The 21,981-nt window shown below is 35.3% G+C and overlaps 1 protein-coding gene across 3 annotated transcripts in view; it reads left to right on the forward strand.

Moving 5' to 3' along the window:
• Positions 1-21,981, forward strand: part of WAPL (WAPL cohesin release factor) — a 77,197-nt gene that overhangs the window by 34,193 nt on the left and 21,023 nt on the right. For all 3 annotated transcript variants that reach the window (XM_082854217.1, XM_082854219.1, XM_082854218.1), the window contains exons 5-8: positions 18,709-18,804; positions 19,965-20,117; positions 20,393-20,529; positions 21,246-21,357. In XM_082854217.1, coding sequence (XP_082710343.1) covers positions 18,709-18,804; positions 19,965-20,117; positions 20,393-20,529; positions 21,246-21,357 — 498 coding nt within the window. The remainder of the gene's footprint in view (positions 1-18,708; positions 18,805-19,964; positions 20,118-20,392; positions 20,530-21,245; positions 21,358-21,981) is intronic.

Consider the following 21,981-nt stretch of genomic DNA (forward strand, 5'->3'; position numbering starts at 1 on the left):
TTGTGTCCTTTTGATATAGACCCATCATCTTTGAGCTTTTCTTTTGCTTTCTGCACGAAAGATGACCCGGACTTATCTTGTGCTTTCAATCATGGACCCATCCAAGGATCCTTGGTTCTTTTTGTGGGGATTAGTACTTAGAAACCCAGAACTAAGTGCTGGGTGTGTTCATTGCTTCTAGGCTCTTTCACTGGACAGAGCTATGAAATACATTGAAAAATAAACTGAGTTCATACTGATAGTTTCATTTCAAATCTAACATTTCAAAATTTGGTACTTAGCTTTCTTTATTGTACAGTACACATTACTTTTTAAATTATAACACCAATATTATTATGAACAGTAAATACACTAAGTGAAGTTAAAATTTCTTTCCAGTTCTTTTTGTCTTTAGATTATTTCACTAATGATGAAGTCATAGTAATGTGTTCAAAAGTTTTGAAGTAATTTTTATCTTGTGTATGTTAATTCAGTATTCAAGTTCATATGTACTTATTTATGTTCATTTTTTTAAACTTAGTTTTAAACTTAATATTGGATATATTTCTTTCCTACTAACACAACTTAGGAGGCAGCAGTGTACATGTACTTGACCCGATTACGAAGGAATCTCTCCGGCCTAAAGTAAATCAGGTCATGCAACCAAGTAGGCAGAAGACCTATTTACTGTTGATGGATAGTGTCAGAGGAAAATTAAGAAAATCATTATTAATTTATGAAACCAAAAGAGCTATGAGATTGAACTCATTTAAAAGATGTAATATAAGTAAAGCCTGCCTTAAAACAATAGTCCTGATGTAATCCCCAAAGAGGCTTCAGTAAATGTTTTAATTTCCTTTTAAACCTCCTATTGAAAGATTTGCCCAAAACCGTCTTTAAGTGGAATTGTGTCCGAATTTTTTCACTTAGATACTACTACTATTTAGGTGGATCAGTAAGATTCAAAAATGAGACTTTGATCCAGAGTGTTATAGTACTTTAGTAAAAAGTAATAAAAAATGCTTTAGATCCCATGGAAGTTATGTATCCTTATGAAAATATCTAGGTAAAGAATTTAGAAGCCTCCTTCAGGAAGAGAGCAGCAAGAAGTTAAGCAGTATAAAATCCCTAGCTCTTAAAATAAATAGGTCATCCATTTGTCTTCAAGACAGCTAAAAGACTACTTAAGAGTTGTTTAAAAGGAGAGAACCATTGAGAAACAGAAATAGTGGAAATTTAACCTTATTGAGTTTTGATGAGTATAAAGGAATACAGGAAATAAATGGGATCAAAGTTTTAAGCATTTATAGATTAACAGAGTGGAAAGAATAGATTTGTTTCATATGTGAGAAATCAGGATTCATGGTTTCGATGTAAAAAAGGATAAGCTCAGTTCTCCAAGGAGTTTTATGTAGGTTATCTCCCAAATCTCCAGAGAAAAAGGAAAGGCAGGGGTCACTAGGTAGGTGGGCATAGGAAATGTACTCAGCAGTTGTTCCATTTCTCCATTATAATAGAAATACCCTCCTGTAGCTGATAGGTCAGTGGGAGTATCTGGGTCTTCTGCATTCTGATTAAAGGCACTAATGACCTCATTTCTGAGTGGTAGAGAGGTGGCCCACGTCTTGTAGTGGCAAATTTTCCTCCTTACCTATCAGGCTTTCTTAGCTCATGTTTTGGATTGAATAAAGCTGTTGTGGAGGGTAGCCCTGTACATTGGAGGATATTTAACAACATCGCTGGCCTCTACCCACCAGATGCTAGTCCTGTTTTCCCCTGCTCTGTGCGCCTCCATTTCAACCAAAAATGTCTTGGACATTACTAAATGTCCTATGGGGGTCAAAATGGGCTCCCCTCTCATTGGGGGTATGTGTGTGTATGTATGATTTGAGAGTAAGTTGTAGACTTAATGCTGATTACTCCCAAATACCTTAGTCTTTACTTTCTGAAAACAAGAGTACTCTACTCTATAGCTATAGTATACCCATCAAAACCAGGAAGCTAATAATAACATTGATATAATAATTCAGTCTAATCCACAGATCCCATTCAGTTTTACCAATTGTCTCATTAATGGCCTTTATAGCAGAACAAATCACATATTACTCCCCCCTCCCCCACATCTCCCAGAGAAAGAACCCATGATCCAGTCCAGAATCACATGTTGTATTTAGTTGTCACAAGTCTCCACCCTCCTTCTGTCTGGAACATCTGTGTCTTTCCTAGTTTTTCCATGGCTTTGACATCTTTGAAGAGTTAAAATCAGTTATTTGTTGAATGTCCCTCAGTTTGTGCTTGTCTGATGTTTTCTCCCGATTAGATTTAGGTTTTGTGTATTTGGTGGAAATACCTCAGAAGAGGTGCTCTGTTCTTACTGCATCATACCAGGTGGTGCACAATGTCACTTTGTACCATTGCTATTGATGTTAACTATCCCTTGAGGCCTGTCAGGTTCCTCAACTCCTCATCAAACTTTTACCCACTAGTTTTAGCATTGATTTTTGCCTGAATCAATCTTTGCTATGATGGTTGTTGAATTTTTTTTTCTAATTACATCCTGCCTTCTCTAGTTGTTAGTAGTTGGCCTTCTACTGGTAAGGTAGATTTTTTTCCTCTCCTTCATGTATATAAAAGAATATATGTATTTATATATTCATTATGTAGTATATACATTATATATTCATTTATTTATAAATTTCTTTATATCAGTATGAACATGGATTTCTGTTTTATTCCGTCATTTGTTACTGTTATTTATTTAAATGATAGTACTGTTATTATTTCGATACTCAGATTTTCTTAGACTTGGCCTGTTCGTGGTTTTTCAAACTGGCTTTTAACATGGCCCACCACTTTGCATTTCCTTACTAATGACACACAAAGATGTTCAAGGCTCATGATGCACATTCCCAGTTGTGGAATCAACCATTCCTCCAAGGACCCCTGTTTTCTTTTAGTGGAGGATGATCTTTAAAATTTGGTCGCAAAGTATGGTCATTTCTTCTGGGGTGTCATTGCTTCTAGGCCTTCTTTGAGTTAACAGAGCAAGGAAACACGTGAATATATGCATTTTCTTCCTCTCTCCTTCGCCACCCCCCGCCACCACACAGACACATACTTATTTCATATCTTTGTATATTTAGAACCATGAGTTCACACTGATACCTCCAATTCTAGTTCAACACCACAAGTTTTATTCTAGCCTTCCCACTTTGCACATTTTACTTCTCTTTGTCGACAGTGAGGAATCTGCTTCCCAGTATCCTCAATACATTTACGTATTTGCTCAGTCCTCTTGTATATAGCCAATTTCCTGACCACACAGGCCATCTCCTCAGCTTTAGTGCCACCAGCCAAGAGGTCCCTCTTCCCTCTCTCTATCTTCCCATGTTAGAAAACATTAACTTGGGAATTCCCTGGTGGTCCAGTGGTTAGGACTCTGCACTTCCATGGCTGGGGTCCCAGGTTCGATCCCTGGTCAGGGAACTAAGATCTCACAAGCTGTGTGGTGCAGCCAAAAAAACCAAAAAACTAACTTTTTAAGCTTGCTGGCTGTGAGAATTTTCCCCAACACCTCACCAGGTATATAAAGAATTCTGTTCGTAACAGAATTGAGGGCTGGCTGGGTAAACACATGTGGCAGAAAGAAGATGAGGAGGTAAAGTAAACTTCTGGTAAGAACATATTTGAAATGATTACTCAGAAAAGTTGTCACTTACAAGGGAGAAAAGTAAATATAGAGTTTGAGGCATTAGCTTGAAACATACCTGGTTTTAAGTACCTGAGCCTGAGTACCTGTTGTTTCTGTATGTGGTTTTATCATTTGATAATTTTTTAAAAAATATTTATTTATTTATTTATTTATGTTTGGCTGTGTGGGGTCTTTGTTGCTGCACGCGGGCTTTCTCTAGTTGTGGCTAGCGGGGGCTACTCTTTTTTTTTTTTTTGTGGTACGTGGGCCTCTCACTGTTGTGGCCTCTCCCGTTGCGGAGCACAGGCTCCAGACACACAGGCTCAGCGGCCATGGCTCACGGGCCCAGCTGCTCCACGGCATGTGGGATCTTCCTGGACTGGGGCACGAACCCGTGTCCCGTGCATCGGCAGGCAGACTCTCAACCACTGCGCCACCAGGGAAGCCCGGGGGCTACTCTTCGTTGTGGTGCGCAGGTTTCTCATTGTGGTGGCTTCACTTGTTGCAGAGCACAGGCTCTAGGCACACAGGCTTTAGTAGTTGTGGTGCGCGGGCACAGTAGTTGTGGCTCGTGGGCTCTACAGCGTAGGCTCAGTAGTTGTGGTGCACAGGCTTTGTTGCTCCGCAGCATGTGGGATCTTCCTGGACCAGGGCTCGAACCCGTGTCCCCTGCATTGGCAGGCGGATTCTTAACCACTGCGCCACCAGGGAAGTCCTGATCATTTGATAATTTTAATGTTTTTTTTTTTTTTCTTTCAGTGCCATCTTATTTCTGATCACTGGCTACAGTTTCCCTGAATCCCATTATTTGTAGTTGCCATATATTGGGTTGGCTAAAATGTATGTTCCGTTTTTTTCCATAATATGGCTCTAGTAGTGCTTAGTTGTCACTAACTTCATTTGAAACAATTTTGTTAGATTGTATGTGACTGTCATATCAGCGTGCATTTAGAAAAAAACAGCAGGGGCTTCCCTGGTGGTGCAGTGGTTGAGAGTCCGCCTGCCGATGCAGGGGACACGGGTTCATGCCCCAGTCTGGGAGGATCCCACATGCCGCGGAGTGGCTCGGCTCGTGAGCCATGGCCGCTGTGCCTGCGCGTCTGGAGCCTGTGCTCTGCAACAGGAGAGGCCACAACAGTGAGAGGCCCGCGTACCGCAAAAAAAAAAAAAAAAATCAAAATTGGTGAATTTTTGTGTAGCCATTTTAATATTGAAGATGGAAGAAAAAAAGCAACATTTTCGGCATATTATGCTTTATTATTTCAAGAAAGGTAAAAACGTAACTGAAGCGCACAAAAAGATTTGTGCAGTGTATGGAGAAGGTGCTGTGACTGATCGAAGGTGTCAAACGTGGTTTGCAAAATTTTGTGCTGGAGATTTCTCGCTGGACGATGCTCCACAGTTGGGTAGACCAGTTGAAGTTGATCGTGATCAAATTGAGACAGTAATTGAGAACAATCAACGTTATACCACGTGGGAGATAGCCGACATAATCAAAATATCCAAATCAAGCGCTGAAAATAATTTTCACTAGCTTGGTTATGTAATTGCTTTGATGTTTGGGTTCCACATAAGTTAAGCAAAAAAAGCCTTCTTGACCATATTTCCACATGCGATTCTCTACTTATTGTAATGAAAATGTTCCGTTTGTAAAACAAACTGATGGGTGATGAAAAGTGAATACTGTACAATAATGTGGAATGGAAGAGATTGTGGGGCAAGCGAATCACCACCAACCACACCAAAGGCTGGTCTTCATCCAAAGAAGGAGGTGATGTGTATACAGTGGGATTGGAAGGGAGTCCTCTATTATGAGCTCCTTCTGGAAAACCAAACGATTAATTCCAACAAGTACTGCTCCCAGTTAGACCAACTGAAAGCAGCACTGGACGAAAAGCATCCAGAATTAGTCAACAGAAAACGCATAATCTTCCATCACAAGACCGCATGTTTCTTTGATGACCAGGCAAAAACTGTTACAGCTTGGCTGGGAAGTTCTGATTCATCCGCCATATTCACCAGACATTGCACCTTCGGATTTCCATTTTTTTTGGTCTTTACAAAATTCTCTTAATGGAAAAAATTTTCAATTCCTTGGAAGACTGTAAAAGGCACCTGGAACAGTTCTTTGCTCAGAAAGATGAAAAGTTTTGGGAAGATGGAATTATGAAATTGCCTGAAGAATGGCAGAAGGTAGTGGAACAAAACAGTGAATACGTTGTTCAATAAAGTTGTTGGGGAAAATGAAAAATGTGTCTTTTATTTTTACTTAAAAACTGAAGGAGCTTTTTGGCCAACCCCGTATGTGCTGATAAGTTTAGATCATTTTTTCTGCCTGCCCTGCTTTTTGTTTGATTTCTAGCTTTCCATTCAGCTGCTGCCAGTTTGCTCTCTTCCTAAGGGATTATCTATATAATCATCCCAACTAACCTTCTGTGCTTGGAGGGTTATATTTTACCTTGGGCTTTGGCCATCTTATTTTGCCAGTTAAGACTATTTGCTGGGTCATTGATGAAACTAACCATAATGTCAATCTCAGTTTCAGTTCTCAAATATTTATAGCTTCACTTTCATCATTTCCCTGTGGTTTAATGCTGGGCCCATGTGGTACTGTCTTTTGTTTGACTCTCAAAAGAACATTCTGGACTTTTTTTTCCTCTTCCCTCCTGTCATTCAATATGACATAGGATAGTGGGTTTATGGGCAGTTGAATTAAAACTTGATTATCAGTATAAATCATGGTTATATATTTAGCTGTATTCAAAAGTTAAAATTGTATAAAGCTGCAGTTTTAAAGTTAAGTATAGTTTTTATAGTTTTGTAAACTCATTTTTTTTTGTTTTATAAAATGAGTTTATATATATAGGTTGTCAACTTAAAAACAGAATCTTACAATTGAAGAGATTTTAAAGGACAGGTAGTTCCACCTCTCACCCAAGAACAGATGTTCCTTTATAGTATCCTTCTCCAGCAATTAGAACTCACTCTGATGAAGCAGCTTATTTTTCTGTCAAATTGTTTTACCCATGGTTACCTTTGTTCTGTGTCTGGGGATTCATTGACCATCCTGGGATCCAGTCATCGAGATAGCAGTATGAGATTCACTATAGTCTCATGGACTAGAAACCTGAGACATAGATAAACGTGAAGCCCGAAAAAAAGAGAGACTGTAAGCCATTGGTCTGCTGATGAGGGATGCTGGCCAAAGTGTAAAAGTAAAAAGCAGGTTGGTGAGTCAAAGAGTTGTTGAAGCTGAGCGTGTTCTGGCTGAGCCTGGGTATGGAAGAGGGTCAGTTTTAGTTGACTTTTCGTTGTCATTGTTTTTACATAATACCTGCATTTCACAGTACTAGGTACTGGGAATATAAAAAGGAGAAAAATAAGTAAGTGTCTTAGAAAGTGAGGTAGAATGTTTTTTCCCCACGGAAACTTTTGAGTAGTCTTAGTATTTCATACTCATTATGTTTGTTCCAAAGCAGGAGTATCTGTCTTCCTTTTATATAGGTAGTATTTAACTTAAACATTGAACCAGGTACTTAAGTCATTGATCTGTATTCTATAAAGATGTAGGAAAGTGTAAGTTATTTTCTTTATGAGATCTAATTCGGGTGGTTTTCTTTCCTGTAATATTTTATTCTGGAAGGATTTTAATAAGGAATAAAAGCACCATTAATCTTTTTATTTTCTGTAGTTCAGGTTCCTTTAAAGTTTGAAAGTTCAAAATATTTCACTATAACTTATTTCTCAGAAAGTGAAGTTTGAAATGAGAAAATGTAGCCATGGGTTAATCAAGAACATGGGAACTCGAACAAACATTTGACAGAGGGAGAGAGAGAGAGAATGTGTGTGTGTGTGTGTTAGGTTGTTTATAGTTTGGAATTTGGTTTTCTAGTTTGTAGTACATTTTATTTAGAGTTCATTGGGATTCTGACATCCAGAAAACTCTTTGCTGAACTTTCTTTTATTGATAGTCTTACAACTTTATGCTAATGATGACCATAAATTAACATTAGATGTAAAATATTGGGAGTTTTTGGGGGATGGTGACCATATATTTTTTCACCTTTAAATTCTTAGTGTCTGAGATACAGAAGGTGTTCATAAATGTTTATTTCTAGGATTTTTGAAAGTATCTTTCAGCAAATAATCTTCATATAGTACTAAATGTTTGGCTTTTTTATGTTTGAAAATTGGTAAACATCAAATTTGGGAAAATTTTACCCAATATTCTTCAAATAGTTTTTGGCTCTCTGTCCCCTTCTGGGGACTCTTAATATACTTGTCTTGCTTGTATCAGCCTAAAATCAACACGTATAACCTGTAGTCTGACAGAATAAGGCTTATTGACTTATTGCAATAAAGGATACTGCACAGCAGAGAAACCAAGGGGCATCTTACCAAAGAAAAGTTTTTGTAGGATTTTGGGGGAACTGGGGAGTTTGGGTAAAATTTAAATGAAAGTGTTTGAGAGGTTCAGGGCAAAGTACTATCTGTGAAGGGAGTTAATTTTTACTTTCTCATACAGTTATTGGGCTGGGTGAACTTGTCCCAGTGTGTGCTGACATTCTTTCCATCTTTTTAATTTCTTCAGTCTTGGTTTCATTTGGAGATAGTTTAGATAGTTTCTGTTGCCCATTTTCAGGTTCTTCTACAGCGTCTAAGCAGCTATTAATCCCATCTCTGAAAGTTTAGTTTGGGTCTATTTTATATCTTTCTTGTCTACTTAACGTACTCAGTTGTTTTCCCTACTTTCTTACATATGTGGAATATAGTTACAGTTATTTTCAGTGTCTTTGTCTCCTAATTCTGTCATCTGCCTTGTTTCTGGGTCTGTTCTTACAGTGAACAGAGACAAAGTTGGTAGAACCAGATTGAAAATAAATGAGGAAACTGTGTTAAGAAAAAGTAAGGAATAGATGAGTTGAATCCAAAATTCAAGCCTTTTTGTCTTGATGGATTTCCTGGGGATCTACCACAAATACAACTTTGAGCTTCTTAGAAGCCAGGGCAAAGAAGATTATCAGTGGCCCGTTTGCTTTTTAGGAGGGGAGATTAAAAACAGAAAACTCTTACTACCCTTGCACCAGGTATGGGTTATGTTTTCATCTTTTTCTGTGCCTCAGCTAAGAAGTATTGCTATTTCATTTATTATTGATGGGCTGTTTAATTAACATTTGATTTAAGAACATAAAAGAAGAATATCTTTATCCCTTCCCATTTTGTAGGATTGCCTGTGTTAAACTTGAATTCATCTTTTTATTACTCTTTGATTTCTTAATTTAACTGTTGTCTGAATTTGATTTAGTTGCTTCATGGAAATTAAAATATTAACTGATAGAATGATTTATACTTTTTCTATTTTAAAAGTTTTCTGAGAGAATTTTAAAAGATTTTTAATATTTTTTATCTGGAAATAATTAAAAAATAGTTTGTACTTGGAAATAATTTCAAAATTACGGAAGAGTTACAAAAATAAAATAGTACAACAAACATTCCTTATGAATATTATCTTAATATTTACTTTTTCATTTGTTCTTTCTCTTTGTGTGTATATTCATACATATGTATTTTTTCTGAATATTTAAGGGTAAGTTCATATATATATTTTATATATATAATTAGCCCTTTACCCTAAATACAGTGTGTACTTCCTAATCAATTACATATCCACATCACAGTAATCATCTTTAGTAAATTTAACATTGTTCCAGTATTTTTACCTAATCTGTTGTGTCAGTTTTGTCAGTTGACACAGTAATGTCCTTTGTAGCATTTTCTCGTCTCTGCTACAGGATCCAGTCTAGGGTGAGGTATTTCATTTAGCTGTCATTCATTTAGCTGTTTAGCTGTGTCTTTAGTCTCTTTTAACCAGGAACATTTCTGTAGTCTTTCTTTGTCTTTTATGACATTGACATCCCCTGATCCCCCTTTAAAAAAAAAGCTTCTCATTTTGGTTTAATCGAAGTTTCTTCATGATTGTATTCAGGTTATTCATTCTAGGCTGGGATACTGTGTAAGTGATGATGTATTTTTTTCAGCGTGCCACCTCTGGAGAATGTTAATTATGATCACCCAGTTAAGGGGTTGTCTATTCCTCTGCTGTATAATTATTTTCTTCCCCATGCAACTAAAAAGCAGTCTTTGAAGAGACTATTCAAATACCTTGTTCTTCATACTCTTAGATTTAATATACATGATGATGCTTTCCTGATTCAGTGTTTGCTGTGCCGCTTGCAAAATATTCAGTCGATTTTCCCCATTTATTTATTTATTTTATTTGTTTGGTTGTTTTATTTTTCTTTTATCAGTATGGACTCATGAATCCCTGCCTCTTTAATGGTTCAAAATTCATTATTTATTTTGGAGGTACAGTTGTCCTGATTTGGCTAGTCTGGCTCTTCTGTTGCTGTGACATACCCCCATCATTCTATGGGCATTTTCTTACTTATTGACATAACACAGTTTTCCAGATTCATATTGTACCTGCTCTGCTCCAGCCCTGGAATTAAGCCCATTCTCTGAGAAGTCTCCATTCCTTTAGTGGGGAATGGTACTAGAGACCAAGATCTGGGCAGTAGATGTAGTCATCACTTCTTGGCCCTTTTAGTAATAGATGGAGATAGGAAACATTCATGTATATGCATATAGATTCCTGCATATGCACGTACCTGTTCTAGAAATCATGAGTTCACACTAACTTCAATATTAGTCCATCCCTACAGGGTTCTTTCTTGCCTTCTGTCTTAACCCTGACTCCCAGCAATATCAGCACTTTTACTCAAATCTATAATACATCTAAAATAGTTTGAGAATTGCTTTGTTCATTCCACTACAATAAATAACTCTACTACTGTGTTTAGGATTTATTTGTAATCCTGCACTTGCCCTACCCTACACTGCCACTGACCCAAGGTATAAAGTCAAATACTGTGTTCATAAGTAATTTAGATGAGTTCTGTCTGCCTGTCTTTTCTTCCTATCTTCCCTTCATTGTATTTGCTATTCATTTGAATTATGAGTAGGTTTATGTGTTCTGGTTTGCTTTCACTTTTAGGTTTTTTTCCCCTTTCATTCTCATTTATTTAATTTATTTGGTTGAATATGTACAACATTAGCATGCTTCCAAAAGTCAGCACTATACAAAAAGGTAAGTTCAATGAACGGTCACTTCATTGAGTGATGTTCTGGCCCATCACTCACCCTGGTAGGGACTTCTCTGCTTTATCCTTTCTGTATTTCTTTTTATAAAGATAAGCACAAATTTTCTTATCTTCCCCCTTATATAAAAGGTAGCATCTGTATGTGCACTTTTCTTTCTATTTAAATTTTTATTTAGTAATAACTCTTGGAAATTGTACCCTGTGAGTTCATAGATCTTCCTCAGAATATATATGTTTACACTTTTTTTAAAAAAAGTTGGCTTTAGATTGTATTTTTCCTTGGTTTTTTCCTTCTTCTCTTAAATGTTCTTTATATCCTTCAAATTGTTTCTTTTAAGGTTATACGTGTGTAGGTTATATATATACAAATCCAGTGTTGGCAAAATCTTATATATTCAGCACACCCCTATCATTATTTAGTCCTAATTTCAGTTGTAGCATTTGCCTCAACTACTGTGAAAGAAATCTCAAGTTAGTTTTTAATAGGTAGCTTATTTTTCTGTGGCGTATCAGACCTTGGCTGTTTATCTCTGGACTATTTACAAGTTGCTGTATTGTCAGAGACCCCTTCCTCTGTGGGTGGTGTCCTGCCATCTCTAGAGTATTGAAGAGTAGAAATAGTAAGAACGGGAAGGGGAGGCAAAGAACCATCCCTAGAAGGACAGGACCCAGAAGGTGTACCCTACTTTTTTGTTCATTCATTGACTAAAACCTGGTCATGTGCCCACACAAGTAGCAAGAGATGTTGGAAAATCAGGGCAAGCATACGTCCAGCTAAATATTCTTAAGAGGAAAACGAAGGGGAGAATGAACATTCTCTATCTACCCATAGGTGTCTCAAGATATTTTCAGCTTCTCTTTTCGTGTTTCTAAATTTGATAAATCATCTCCCTAATACGACTGGTCCATTCTATATTTAGTGATATTTTTAGTTGTAAAACTGATGCTTATTTCAGCCGATTTTTCATCATGGCTCATTCTAGTATCTTTTTATTTAACAATTGTTGAATTGTAGACTTAGTTGTATTAGTTTTCACAAAGGGCCAAGTATTGGATTTTATGCTTTGTTACCTGGACTTGTTTAGAGCTTATGTTCAGGTTATGCTATTTCAAGGTGATATTCTGATGTGGCAATGCTCGCTTTTATAAAGTTTTATAATATTGATATAAATACTTTTGAAGTTAAAACAACTGAGTAGTAGGTGTATTGTTCTTCTTGTGGATAGGAATTGACAGTTTCTTCATAAAAATAGCAGCTGTATCTTTGAAAGGTTTATCTGTAGCACTTAATTGAATCAGGCAGAAAAGAAAGATTTTCAGCTCTACTTCTCCCGTATACCTTTGGATTATATTCTTTGCATAGTGCTCTATCTTAACATATTCTAAATGTCTAGTTCTTAGCAGTACAGACATTCTTGGTTTTAGTTTAGGGATAGCTGCAGTTTTTCCTCAAATAATTTAATGCCCTGAATATTTAACAAATTATGAAAATTTACTTTAAGGCTTTTTTGGTCATAGTTTAAGACAATTTGGGATTATATGATTATGCTTAAAAGAAAGTTCTAAAGAGCTAAAGGTAGCCTAATCTTTGTAAAACTTTCTTCCTCAAATTCCCTCTGCTTCTACTGCCCATCTTTAGGGGAAAAAAAAAAAAAACTTAACAATTTTTTTAAAAAGCCAAATCCAGATTAATTTTCCCTTTTTGAATTGCCACTAAAGTACTGCACGTGTGCACAAACGCACGCACAGTGGTGCGTTGTGGCACTTTGCTTTTTCAGAACTCTTCTAGTTTTAGAACGTGCTGATTGAATTACTGGTGGGAGTGCAATTCAGTTATGACATCCTTGTGTGCGTAAGGCTGGATGAATTCTAATAGGCTTACTATATTTGTTCTCCTTTAGTACACAGTATACACAGTACTCTTTAAAACTCAGAAATACGTTTGGTACTGCTAAAAAATTCATATGGCTTAAGAGCGGTTATTCCAATTTCTTTCCCTTTTGAGACCCAGCTCAATAAAGGATAACATAATACTGTAATTTCTTCTTAGCTTTTCATGAAGGAACTCTTCTTATCTCTGCTTTATAATTGTGATTTAACAAGCCAATCTGTTAACCACAGCCTTGGCATTAATGTAAAAACCAGTTTTTATCCATTGTTTTTGTAGATGCTGGATTCTCTCTCATGGATAAATGCTCTATGGGTCTGTCACTGGCATATTTTTTCCTTAGCTGTAATACAGTGTTACATTTGAGGTTCTTGTTTGTCATGCCCCTGGAGAACTGAAAGAAGAGAATAGTATGTTTAAGATTACTAGGACTGAAATGTGCTACAATGATTGCAAATCTTTAGAATGTTAGAGTAGTCTTAAGAGCTTTCTGCTTTTTTTGTTCTAAGTATTCTTCCCATTACATTTCAGAGGAAACAGAATCCACAAATCTTTTAACACAGAAAAGTTAAGGAATCTGGTTAATATGTGCATCTGCTTTTTAAACCAGAAAAAAATTAACAAGAATTACAGATAAGCCTGGTGGTGTAATCAGAATGACCCAGTTAAAACTTAGCTAGGTTGCTAAATGATAGGAGTGATTTTCATTTTCCATGAAAAGTTGATTGCTATCTGGTATATTTGCAGATACTGTACACAGTCACTTTCACTGAGTGACATTATGATGTGACATAGTAGTGTTGTATTGTTTCCATATACAATTCACTTAGGTGCATGTGGAACTGTTACACCATTTGGAATGATGTGAAGAGCTCAGAGTCGGTCAGTGTTGTCATAACTTAACCTCTGCCACCCCCCCCACCCCATGTGTATGTATTAGCCACATCCAGATGTTATTTTTTATTTTAATTTTTAGATAGTAGGGTGTATCTTCATCTCCTGCTGCCGATGGTAAGCTCTATATTAACCTTGTAAAACTTTGAAATAATTAATAGTCGAGGAACAGTTCTCATTGGATTCACTTTCTTTTAGATTAATCATTAGCATTAAAATGGCAAAACCTTGTCAAAACTTAAAATAATAGTATTTACTAAGCTGCCTAGTTCAACAGAGTAAACAAAATGTTCATTGAATGTGTCTTTTGAATATAACTTATGCAGTTATTGTGTATACTTTTAAGCTTCAAAGCCTTTTCAAAGTTTTTTTTTATTGTGGTAGAAAACACAACATGAAGTCTACCCTCTTAGGAACATTTTAAGTGTACAGTATTGTTAACTGTAAGCACAGTATTGTGCCACAGATTTCTAGAATTTTTTCATCTTGCATGATCGAAACTCTATACCCATTGAATAGTAACTTCTTACTTCAGTCTCCCTCCAGCCCCTGGCAACCACCATTTCTGTTTTTATGAGTTTGACTAGATATCTCATAAGTGGAATCATGCAGTTTTAAAGTCTTTCTGTGACTGGCTTATTTCATTTAGGGTAACATCCTGAAGGTTCATGTTGTAGCATATGATAGGATTTCCTTTTTCCTCTTTTAGGCTGAATAATATTCTGTTGTATGGATATGTAACATTTTCTCTGTTCATCTGTTGATGGATAGTTAGGTTGTTTCTACCTCTTGGCTGTTGTGAAAAATACTGCATTGAACATGGGAGTGCAAATATTTTTATGAGATCCTGCTCTTAATTCTTTTGAATAAATACCTGAAAGTGGGATTGCAGGATCATGTGGTAGTTCTACTTTTAATTCTCTGAGGAACATTCATGCTGTTTTCCGTAATGGCTTCATTATTTAAATTCACACCAACACTGCATGAGGGTTCCAATTTCTCTGCATCCTTGCCAACACTTGTTATTTTCTGTTCTTTTGCTAGTGGCCATCCTAATGGGTGCGAGGTAATATTTCATTGTGATTTTGATTTGCATTTCTCTTATGATTAGTGATGTTGATCATCTTTTTGTATACCTATTGGCCATTTCTTCTTTGGGGAAATTTCTGTTCAAGTCCTTTGCCCATTTTTTAGTCAGGGTTTTTTGTTTTGTTTGTTTTTGCTGTTGACTTATAGGAGTTCCTTATATATTTTGGATAATAATCCCTTATCAGATATATGGTTTGCAAATATTTTCTTCCATTCCGTAGGTTGCATTTTTCTCTCTTGATTGTTTTCTTTGCTGTGCAGAAGCTTTTTATGATGTAGTCCTACCTGTCTATGCTTGCTTTTGTTGCTTGTGCTTCTTGGCAAGAAGTCATTGCCAAGACCAGTGTTACGTATTTTTTTCTCCCATGTTTTCTTCTAGGAGTTTGTAGCTCAGGTCTTATGTTTAAGTCTTTAATACATTTTAGTTGATTTTTGTGTATGGTATAAGATACGGGTCCAGTTTCATTCTTTTGCATGTGGATATCCGGTTTTCCGAGCACCATTTATTGAAGAGACTGTCTCCATTGGTGAAGATCATTTGACTATATATGGATTTATTCATAGGCGTTCTATTCTGTACTGTTGGTCTATATATTTGTCTTTATGTCAGTACCCTACTGTTTTGATTACTGTAGCTTTGTAATGTTTTGAAATCAGCAAGTGTGGGGCCTTTGGTTTTTTTGTTCTTTCTCAAGATTGTTTTGGCTATTCAGGGTCCTTTGGGATTCCATATGAAGTTTAGGTTCATTCTATTTCTGTAAAAATTATTACTGGGATTTTGACAGGAACTGCATTGAATTTGTAGATCACTTTGGGTAGTATGACCATTTTAAGAGTATTAAGTCATCTAATCCATGAACAAAGGATGTCTTTCCATTTCTTTGTGCCTTTATTTTCAACATTTTGTAGTTGTCAGTGTACAAATCTTTTGCCTCCTTGGTTAAGTTTATTCCTAAGTATTTTATTCTTTTTGATGTTACTGTGAATGGAATTTTCTTCATTTCCTCTTTCGATTGTTTTTTGTTAGTGTATAGAAATGCAGATGAGTTTTGTATCATACAGCTTTATTGAATACATTTATTTGTTCTCACAGGGTTTTTTTTTGATGGAATCTTTATGGTTTTCTATATACAAGATTATATATGTGAATAGAGAAAATTTTACTTCTTTCTTTCTGATTTGGATGCCTTTTATTTCTTTTTCTTGCCTAATTACTTCTGCTAGTATGTAGAATCAGTGAGCATCGGCATCCCTGCCTTGTTCCTGATCTTAGAGGAAAAGCTTTCAGTTTTTCATTGTTGAGTATGATGTTTTAAAATATGACCTCTATGTTGTGGCAATTTCCTTCTGTTCCTGTTGTTGAGTGATTTTTTCATGAAAGAGAGTTGAATTTTGTTAAATACTTTTTCTGCACCAATTGAGATGATTATGTGATTTTTGTCCTTCATTCTGTTAAGGTGGTGTATCACATTGGTTGGTTTTCATATGTTGAACCATCCTTACATCCCAGGGATACATCCTACATGGTTATGGTGTATGATCCTTTTAATGTGCTGTTGAATTTAGTTTTCTAGTGTTTTGTTGAGGATTTTTGCCTCTGTATTTATCAGGCATATCATTCAATTACTTTTGAGATGAATTAGAACAGTATATCCCAGTCTACTTTTTGTAATAATAGTATTTGTTAACAGAGTGTGTTCATGTCAGTTATCCCTTTTATTGCAGTCCTCTGTTATGTGGGTAGACCATATACTCCAATTCTTTTTATGAAGGTGCTGAACTCAGAATTGCACATCATCACATAATTATTATAACTTGAATTATCAGCAGTAAAACTTGTATAGCACATATTGTTTCAGGCACTCTAATATGTGTTTTACATATATTCATTTAATCCTCACAACAACCCTTTACAGTCGGTACTGTTATTAACCCCATTTTACAGATGAGAAAGATGTTTAGTAACAGGCAGTAGTAGAGCTTACTATTTATCTGGACCATCTGGTTCCTGTGTCTCCTTTATAACTGTTAGGTATATATTGCCACTCACAATTAACTGGAAGGGGGTCTGTTTAATTTATATATAATTTTTGGTATTAATCTTTCTAAAATTTTTATTGGAGTATAGTTGATTTACAGTGTTAGTTTCAGATGTACAGCAAAGTGAATCAGTTATTCATATACATATATCCACTCTTTTTCAGATTCTTTTCCCATATAGGCCATTACAGAGTACTGAGTAGAGTTCCCTGTGCTATCTAGTAGATCCTTATTAGTTATCTGTTTTATATATAGTAGTGTGTATATGTCAGTCCCAATCTCCAGGGTCTGTTTAATTTAGAACGTTGACCTGACTGTGCTATACTGTTATCTGTGGAACCAGATAATCTTTTTGTTATCCAAAAGATGGTTTGTTACCTGAAATCAGTGCTTTTTAAAAATAAGTAAAGTGCTTAAGCCTTGAGGCACCTATTCCTTTCAAAAGTCTGTTATCTTCCTGAGCTTATGGCTGTGCTTTGGGGATTAGAGGCTGCTTAAATGAGGGATCTAACAGTTAGCAGGCATGTAGATTATATAGATAATGTTTGAGAGGAAAATAGTAAGGAATAGAGCTAGGTTTAAAAATTTATGTTCAGTCTGCTCTGTATGGTTGTGCCTTAGGGGGCCTGATCAAGTCATTGCATGAGTGCATAAATTGCTTTAGATTACTAATGCTGCATTACTTTATGCTAACCTGATATATAAGAATAATATGTTCATATACACAATACAAATGAGACTGCTTTATGTAAGTTTCACAGTAGATTCCTTCTAGCATTAAGATTTTCTGACAAATTTAATATGTGAGTCAGTTTAAACTTTATCTTTTGAAAAACCAGTTCTTTTGGAGCTTACACTGTTGTCTTTGTCACAGCATGGTTATTTTGAAGATAATATTTGTATAAAAAGATAGCTTTGTATGATGCTTAATTCCAATTATGTTACTTCACTGCAGCTAATAAGGGAAGATGGTTAATTTTTTAATGCAGATTTTTGGCCAGTCTTGAAGTATGTTTCTCTTGTACTCTTTTTTTTATTGTAGTACTGAAAGTATGAAGATCATTAATTAATTACAGTATTAAAAAGAAAAAATTTCTAATGAGATTATTTATTTGAAGTTTAAAGGACATAATTTAATATCACTTTTGTAAAGGATGGAGAAAATGTCAGTCTGTTTAATTAGTCCCCTTTTGAAAGTGAGGATTTGTTCCTTTTATACAGATTTAATCCTATGGATTTGATCATGCAGGCTCACAGTTATTTATCCTCAATTCTGAAATTCAACGTGTTAAAACTGAAAGTTTTTTTTCATTAAGCTTATAGTATATTGATTTGGCAGCAAACTAATCTGAACTGGGGTGGGGCAATTTACATCTTTATCCCACCCGGTGTGAATTTTTATACATTTGCATGTATTTTAGTATATAGTACTGCTTTAGATTCCAGTGTGTTATGTAATATGTTATACATACCATAGTTACCTTTATAAAACCTGAAAACTTGAATAACGGCACTCATCTGGCCTCACCAGTTTCACTTAAATGAATAAGGACTTTTATCCCTTGTCATAACCTGCCTTATTTTCCGTGTTAGAAGAACGTGGGGCATGAATCAGCAGTTACGAGGAATAAAGAACAGGTTGAATTTAACTATATTGATTAGTTAATATAATTATAAGTTAATATAAGCCTGGCAAGAGGTTTAATTGCTTTTCTTGGTTGGTAATGACTGTCCGGAACACTGATTGTTGATTTTGTGTCAGAATAGCACTGTGACTCCATGTCTGCCATCGGCATGGGAGCGTGGTGGGAGTATAAGCCAGATATTGTTTATCCTGCTCTGTCTAGGATATATGTTTATGTATTTAAATTACTCTATATGATTTTTAGTTTTAGTTTTAAAATGAGGTAATTTTATAAGGATGCAAAGTAAGATGGAAACAGTTGATCTTTTTCTCATTTCTCTAGTCTCCTACAAAAGCTGTATATAATGCCAGGCATTGGAATCATCCAGATTCAGAAGAACTACCTGGGCCACCAGCAGTAAAACCTCAGAGTGTCACAGTAAGTGAACTGTACTTTTTAATTTCATGTTTGTGTAATGAATTTTAAATTAAACAGTTGCTATCTTCATTCATAATTTGAAAGTCTCTGGCTTTTCTGTTTAACAGTTTATTTTCAACTTCCTCACTAAAATTTAGTGGCTTTAGTTTAACTCATTGGAAAAGTAAGGATTGTGGACAGGATAACAGAAATTCTGGTGTTGCTCGGTTATAAATGAAAGCCTTAAAAAATATTGGACTACTTTTTCACTCCTGACGTTTTATGGAATTATAGTATTTAGTGTTTAAGGGTAAATTATTTGAAGTTTTTATTAACTGTTAAGAGCTATATTATAAATTACGTATTTCAAGTTTGTATTAATGATTAAAAGCTATATTATAAATTATATCCTACATTGATCTTAAAGTGTCTTTGAGTGATTAATTTGTTTTTCAGAGCAGAACTTTTTCCTGCATTCCAGTAATACCTTTCAATTCAAAACACATTTGAAAAAGATTCTTATCAAATTACTTTTTTCAGAATAACTGGTAGGACCATGCATTAATACTTACAGATTAATGGTGACACCTCAGTCATCTGGAGCTATCAAGGAATGGGTTCTTTATAGACAACAACAAAAAATAGGGATAGAGATCATTCTAAAATGTAATGTACAGTTCCATGTCTTCTTGATATATTAAACTTCTTTCACTAGTATTAAACCATTATTGTGTATATTAGTAATTATATACCATGCTCTTATTATGGCTTTTTCCCCCTACCCCAAACTATGGACTCCTGTACTTAAAAAATTCTTTTGTCTATCTATTGTAGTTTTCCTGTCTGTCCTGAGCTGCTTATCAATGCTATTTATGTATGTAATGGTGGTTCTTTATTCCTTGTAATGGTCCTGGAGATGATAACAAATTGTATGAAATGTAAAGTTAAAAGGACCAGAATAACTTCCTGAGTGGTTCTTTTGTGAATAAAACACATATGAGTCTTATCTTGTAGTGCATGGAATTTTAAAGTATCCCTTGTGACCTTTCAGAGGCCTCCTCCTACCTTTGAGGGGGAGAATAGGGGTTTTATTACTCTTAAGCTAAATTTGCCAAGTAGATGAGATGTTACTATTTTTATATATTTATTTAGAACAACTAATTTAATACCTTTATTAATAGGTGAGGCTGTCTTCAAAGGAGCAAAATCAAAAAGATGATGGAGTTTTTAAGGCTCCTGCACCACCACCCAAAGTGATAAAAACTGTGACAATACCTACTCAGCCCTACCAAGATATAGTTACTGCACTGAAATGCAGAAAAGAAGACAAAGAAGTAAGCAGCCATATACAGTTTTACTGCACGTGGATAGAATTTCATATGTAATTTAGCCTTTTAATATCTTGAACACATATCAGTATACTGATACTCAGTTTTGAACCACAAACTTATCTTGTCCTACTACTACCCATGTTTTTAAAACATTTCTTTTGGTTGCCATCTAATAAACTATTTTATACACTTTTAAATAAAGCATAGCAAGTGCTTTAAATATTTAAATATGCTACTTCATAGTTACAAAAGAGGTGGACATATTTTTTTCTTGGCAGTTGTATACTGTTGTTCAGCACGTGAAGCACTTCAATGATGTGGTGGAATTTGGTGAAAATCAAGAGTTCACTGATGACATTGAGTACTTGTTAAGTGGCTTAAAGAGCACTCAGCCTCTAAACACACGTTGCCTTAGGTAAGATCTTATTTTTATATTTGAAAATTGTGTGCATGCTTTCTCATTAAAATTTTCTAGCTCATTAGAGCCAAACATTTGTGATTTTTCTTATCATAGGTGTAGGTTATAGCCAGTGATGTTAAAATGTGATTGATTTCTTTTAAGGGACTTGATTCTACATGCACAAAGGAAAGTTGGATGATATAGCATTTTAGCACAGCATAGGCTTCAGTTTCCAGATGCTTAAAAGAGTGTTATGCCAAAGAATCTTTTAAGTACTTTTAGCCCCAGATTTTACACATGCAAGTGATAGATTTGATTTAATTTAAGCATGTTTTGATTTGGATCATCTTTTACATACTGTAATGGATTGAATATTTTGGTTTGATTGAGTTATCCAGTCATTTGGAATATGTCCAATTAGATATTTATAATCTTTATGGATCAGAAGCATTTTGAAAGGTAGCTGAGATTTTTTGCTTTTCATTTAATGGTAGTAGTAATGTAAGGAAAACACTGAAGATGATCATGGGTTATTCATATTTTTTATATAGCATACCTAATCACATCAGTAAATTTTTAATAACTTGTTTTGCCCATGTTTTTAATATTGTGATCTGCATGGGCAATGCTTTGACACACATACATCCCCACCCCTGAGCACCCTTTTGCTTATTTTGGTATACGCAAATAAAAAAACTTCAGCCCCCTTAACCTAGTCTATTTTCTTCTAGTGTTATTAGCTTGGCTACTAAATGTGCCATGCCCAGTTTTCGAATGCACCTGAGAGCACATGGAATGGTAGCAATGGTCTTTAAAACCTTGGATGATTCCCAGCATCATCAGGTATTTAAGTTTCTGGGATTGAGAAGCATTATTTTAGAATTCTAGTTTATTTGGCTACTGAGAAATACCTTCAGGAATTCCCTGGTGGTCCAGTGCTTAGGACGCTGAGCTTCCAATGCCAGGGGCCTGGGTTCGATCCCTGGTCAGGGAACTAAGATCCCACAAGCTGTGTGGCATGACCAAAATAGGAAAAAAACCCAACCTTCATTGGATATTCATCTGTAAATATTTCTCATTATGGGTTGAGTTAGTTTTATGTGCTAAATATTTAGAGCTTAATGCCAGAATTCTTGCTTAATAAATCATTTAAGATTATCTTCTCATGACATTTTTCCTCCTTAACTTGTCAGTATATCCTATTAACCGTTATATAACATACCATACCATACCATACTGGATACTGTAGCTAACATACCATGCCATACTGGATATTTAATTCTGTAAGTACTGATTTCCTCAAATCAGAAAGTACTGGAAAAAAAATCTTTTACTAGTTTTTGATAATAATAGCATGAAAAAAAGTTTTGATACTAATTTTTTTTTAGCATTCTGTCTGGATGTTGAATCCCACTGTGAAATGGAATCATATCCTCATTTTCATTATGACTTTGACACTTAAAAATA

The sequence above is a fragment of the Leucopleurus acutus genome, assembly GCF_964270905.1.
Source record: "Leucopleurus acutus genome assembly, chromosome: 14".
In the NCBI taxonomy this organism is placed as follows: domain Eukaryota; kingdom Metazoa; phylum Chordata; class Mammalia; order Artiodactyla; family Delphinidae; genus Leucopleurus; species Leucopleurus acutus.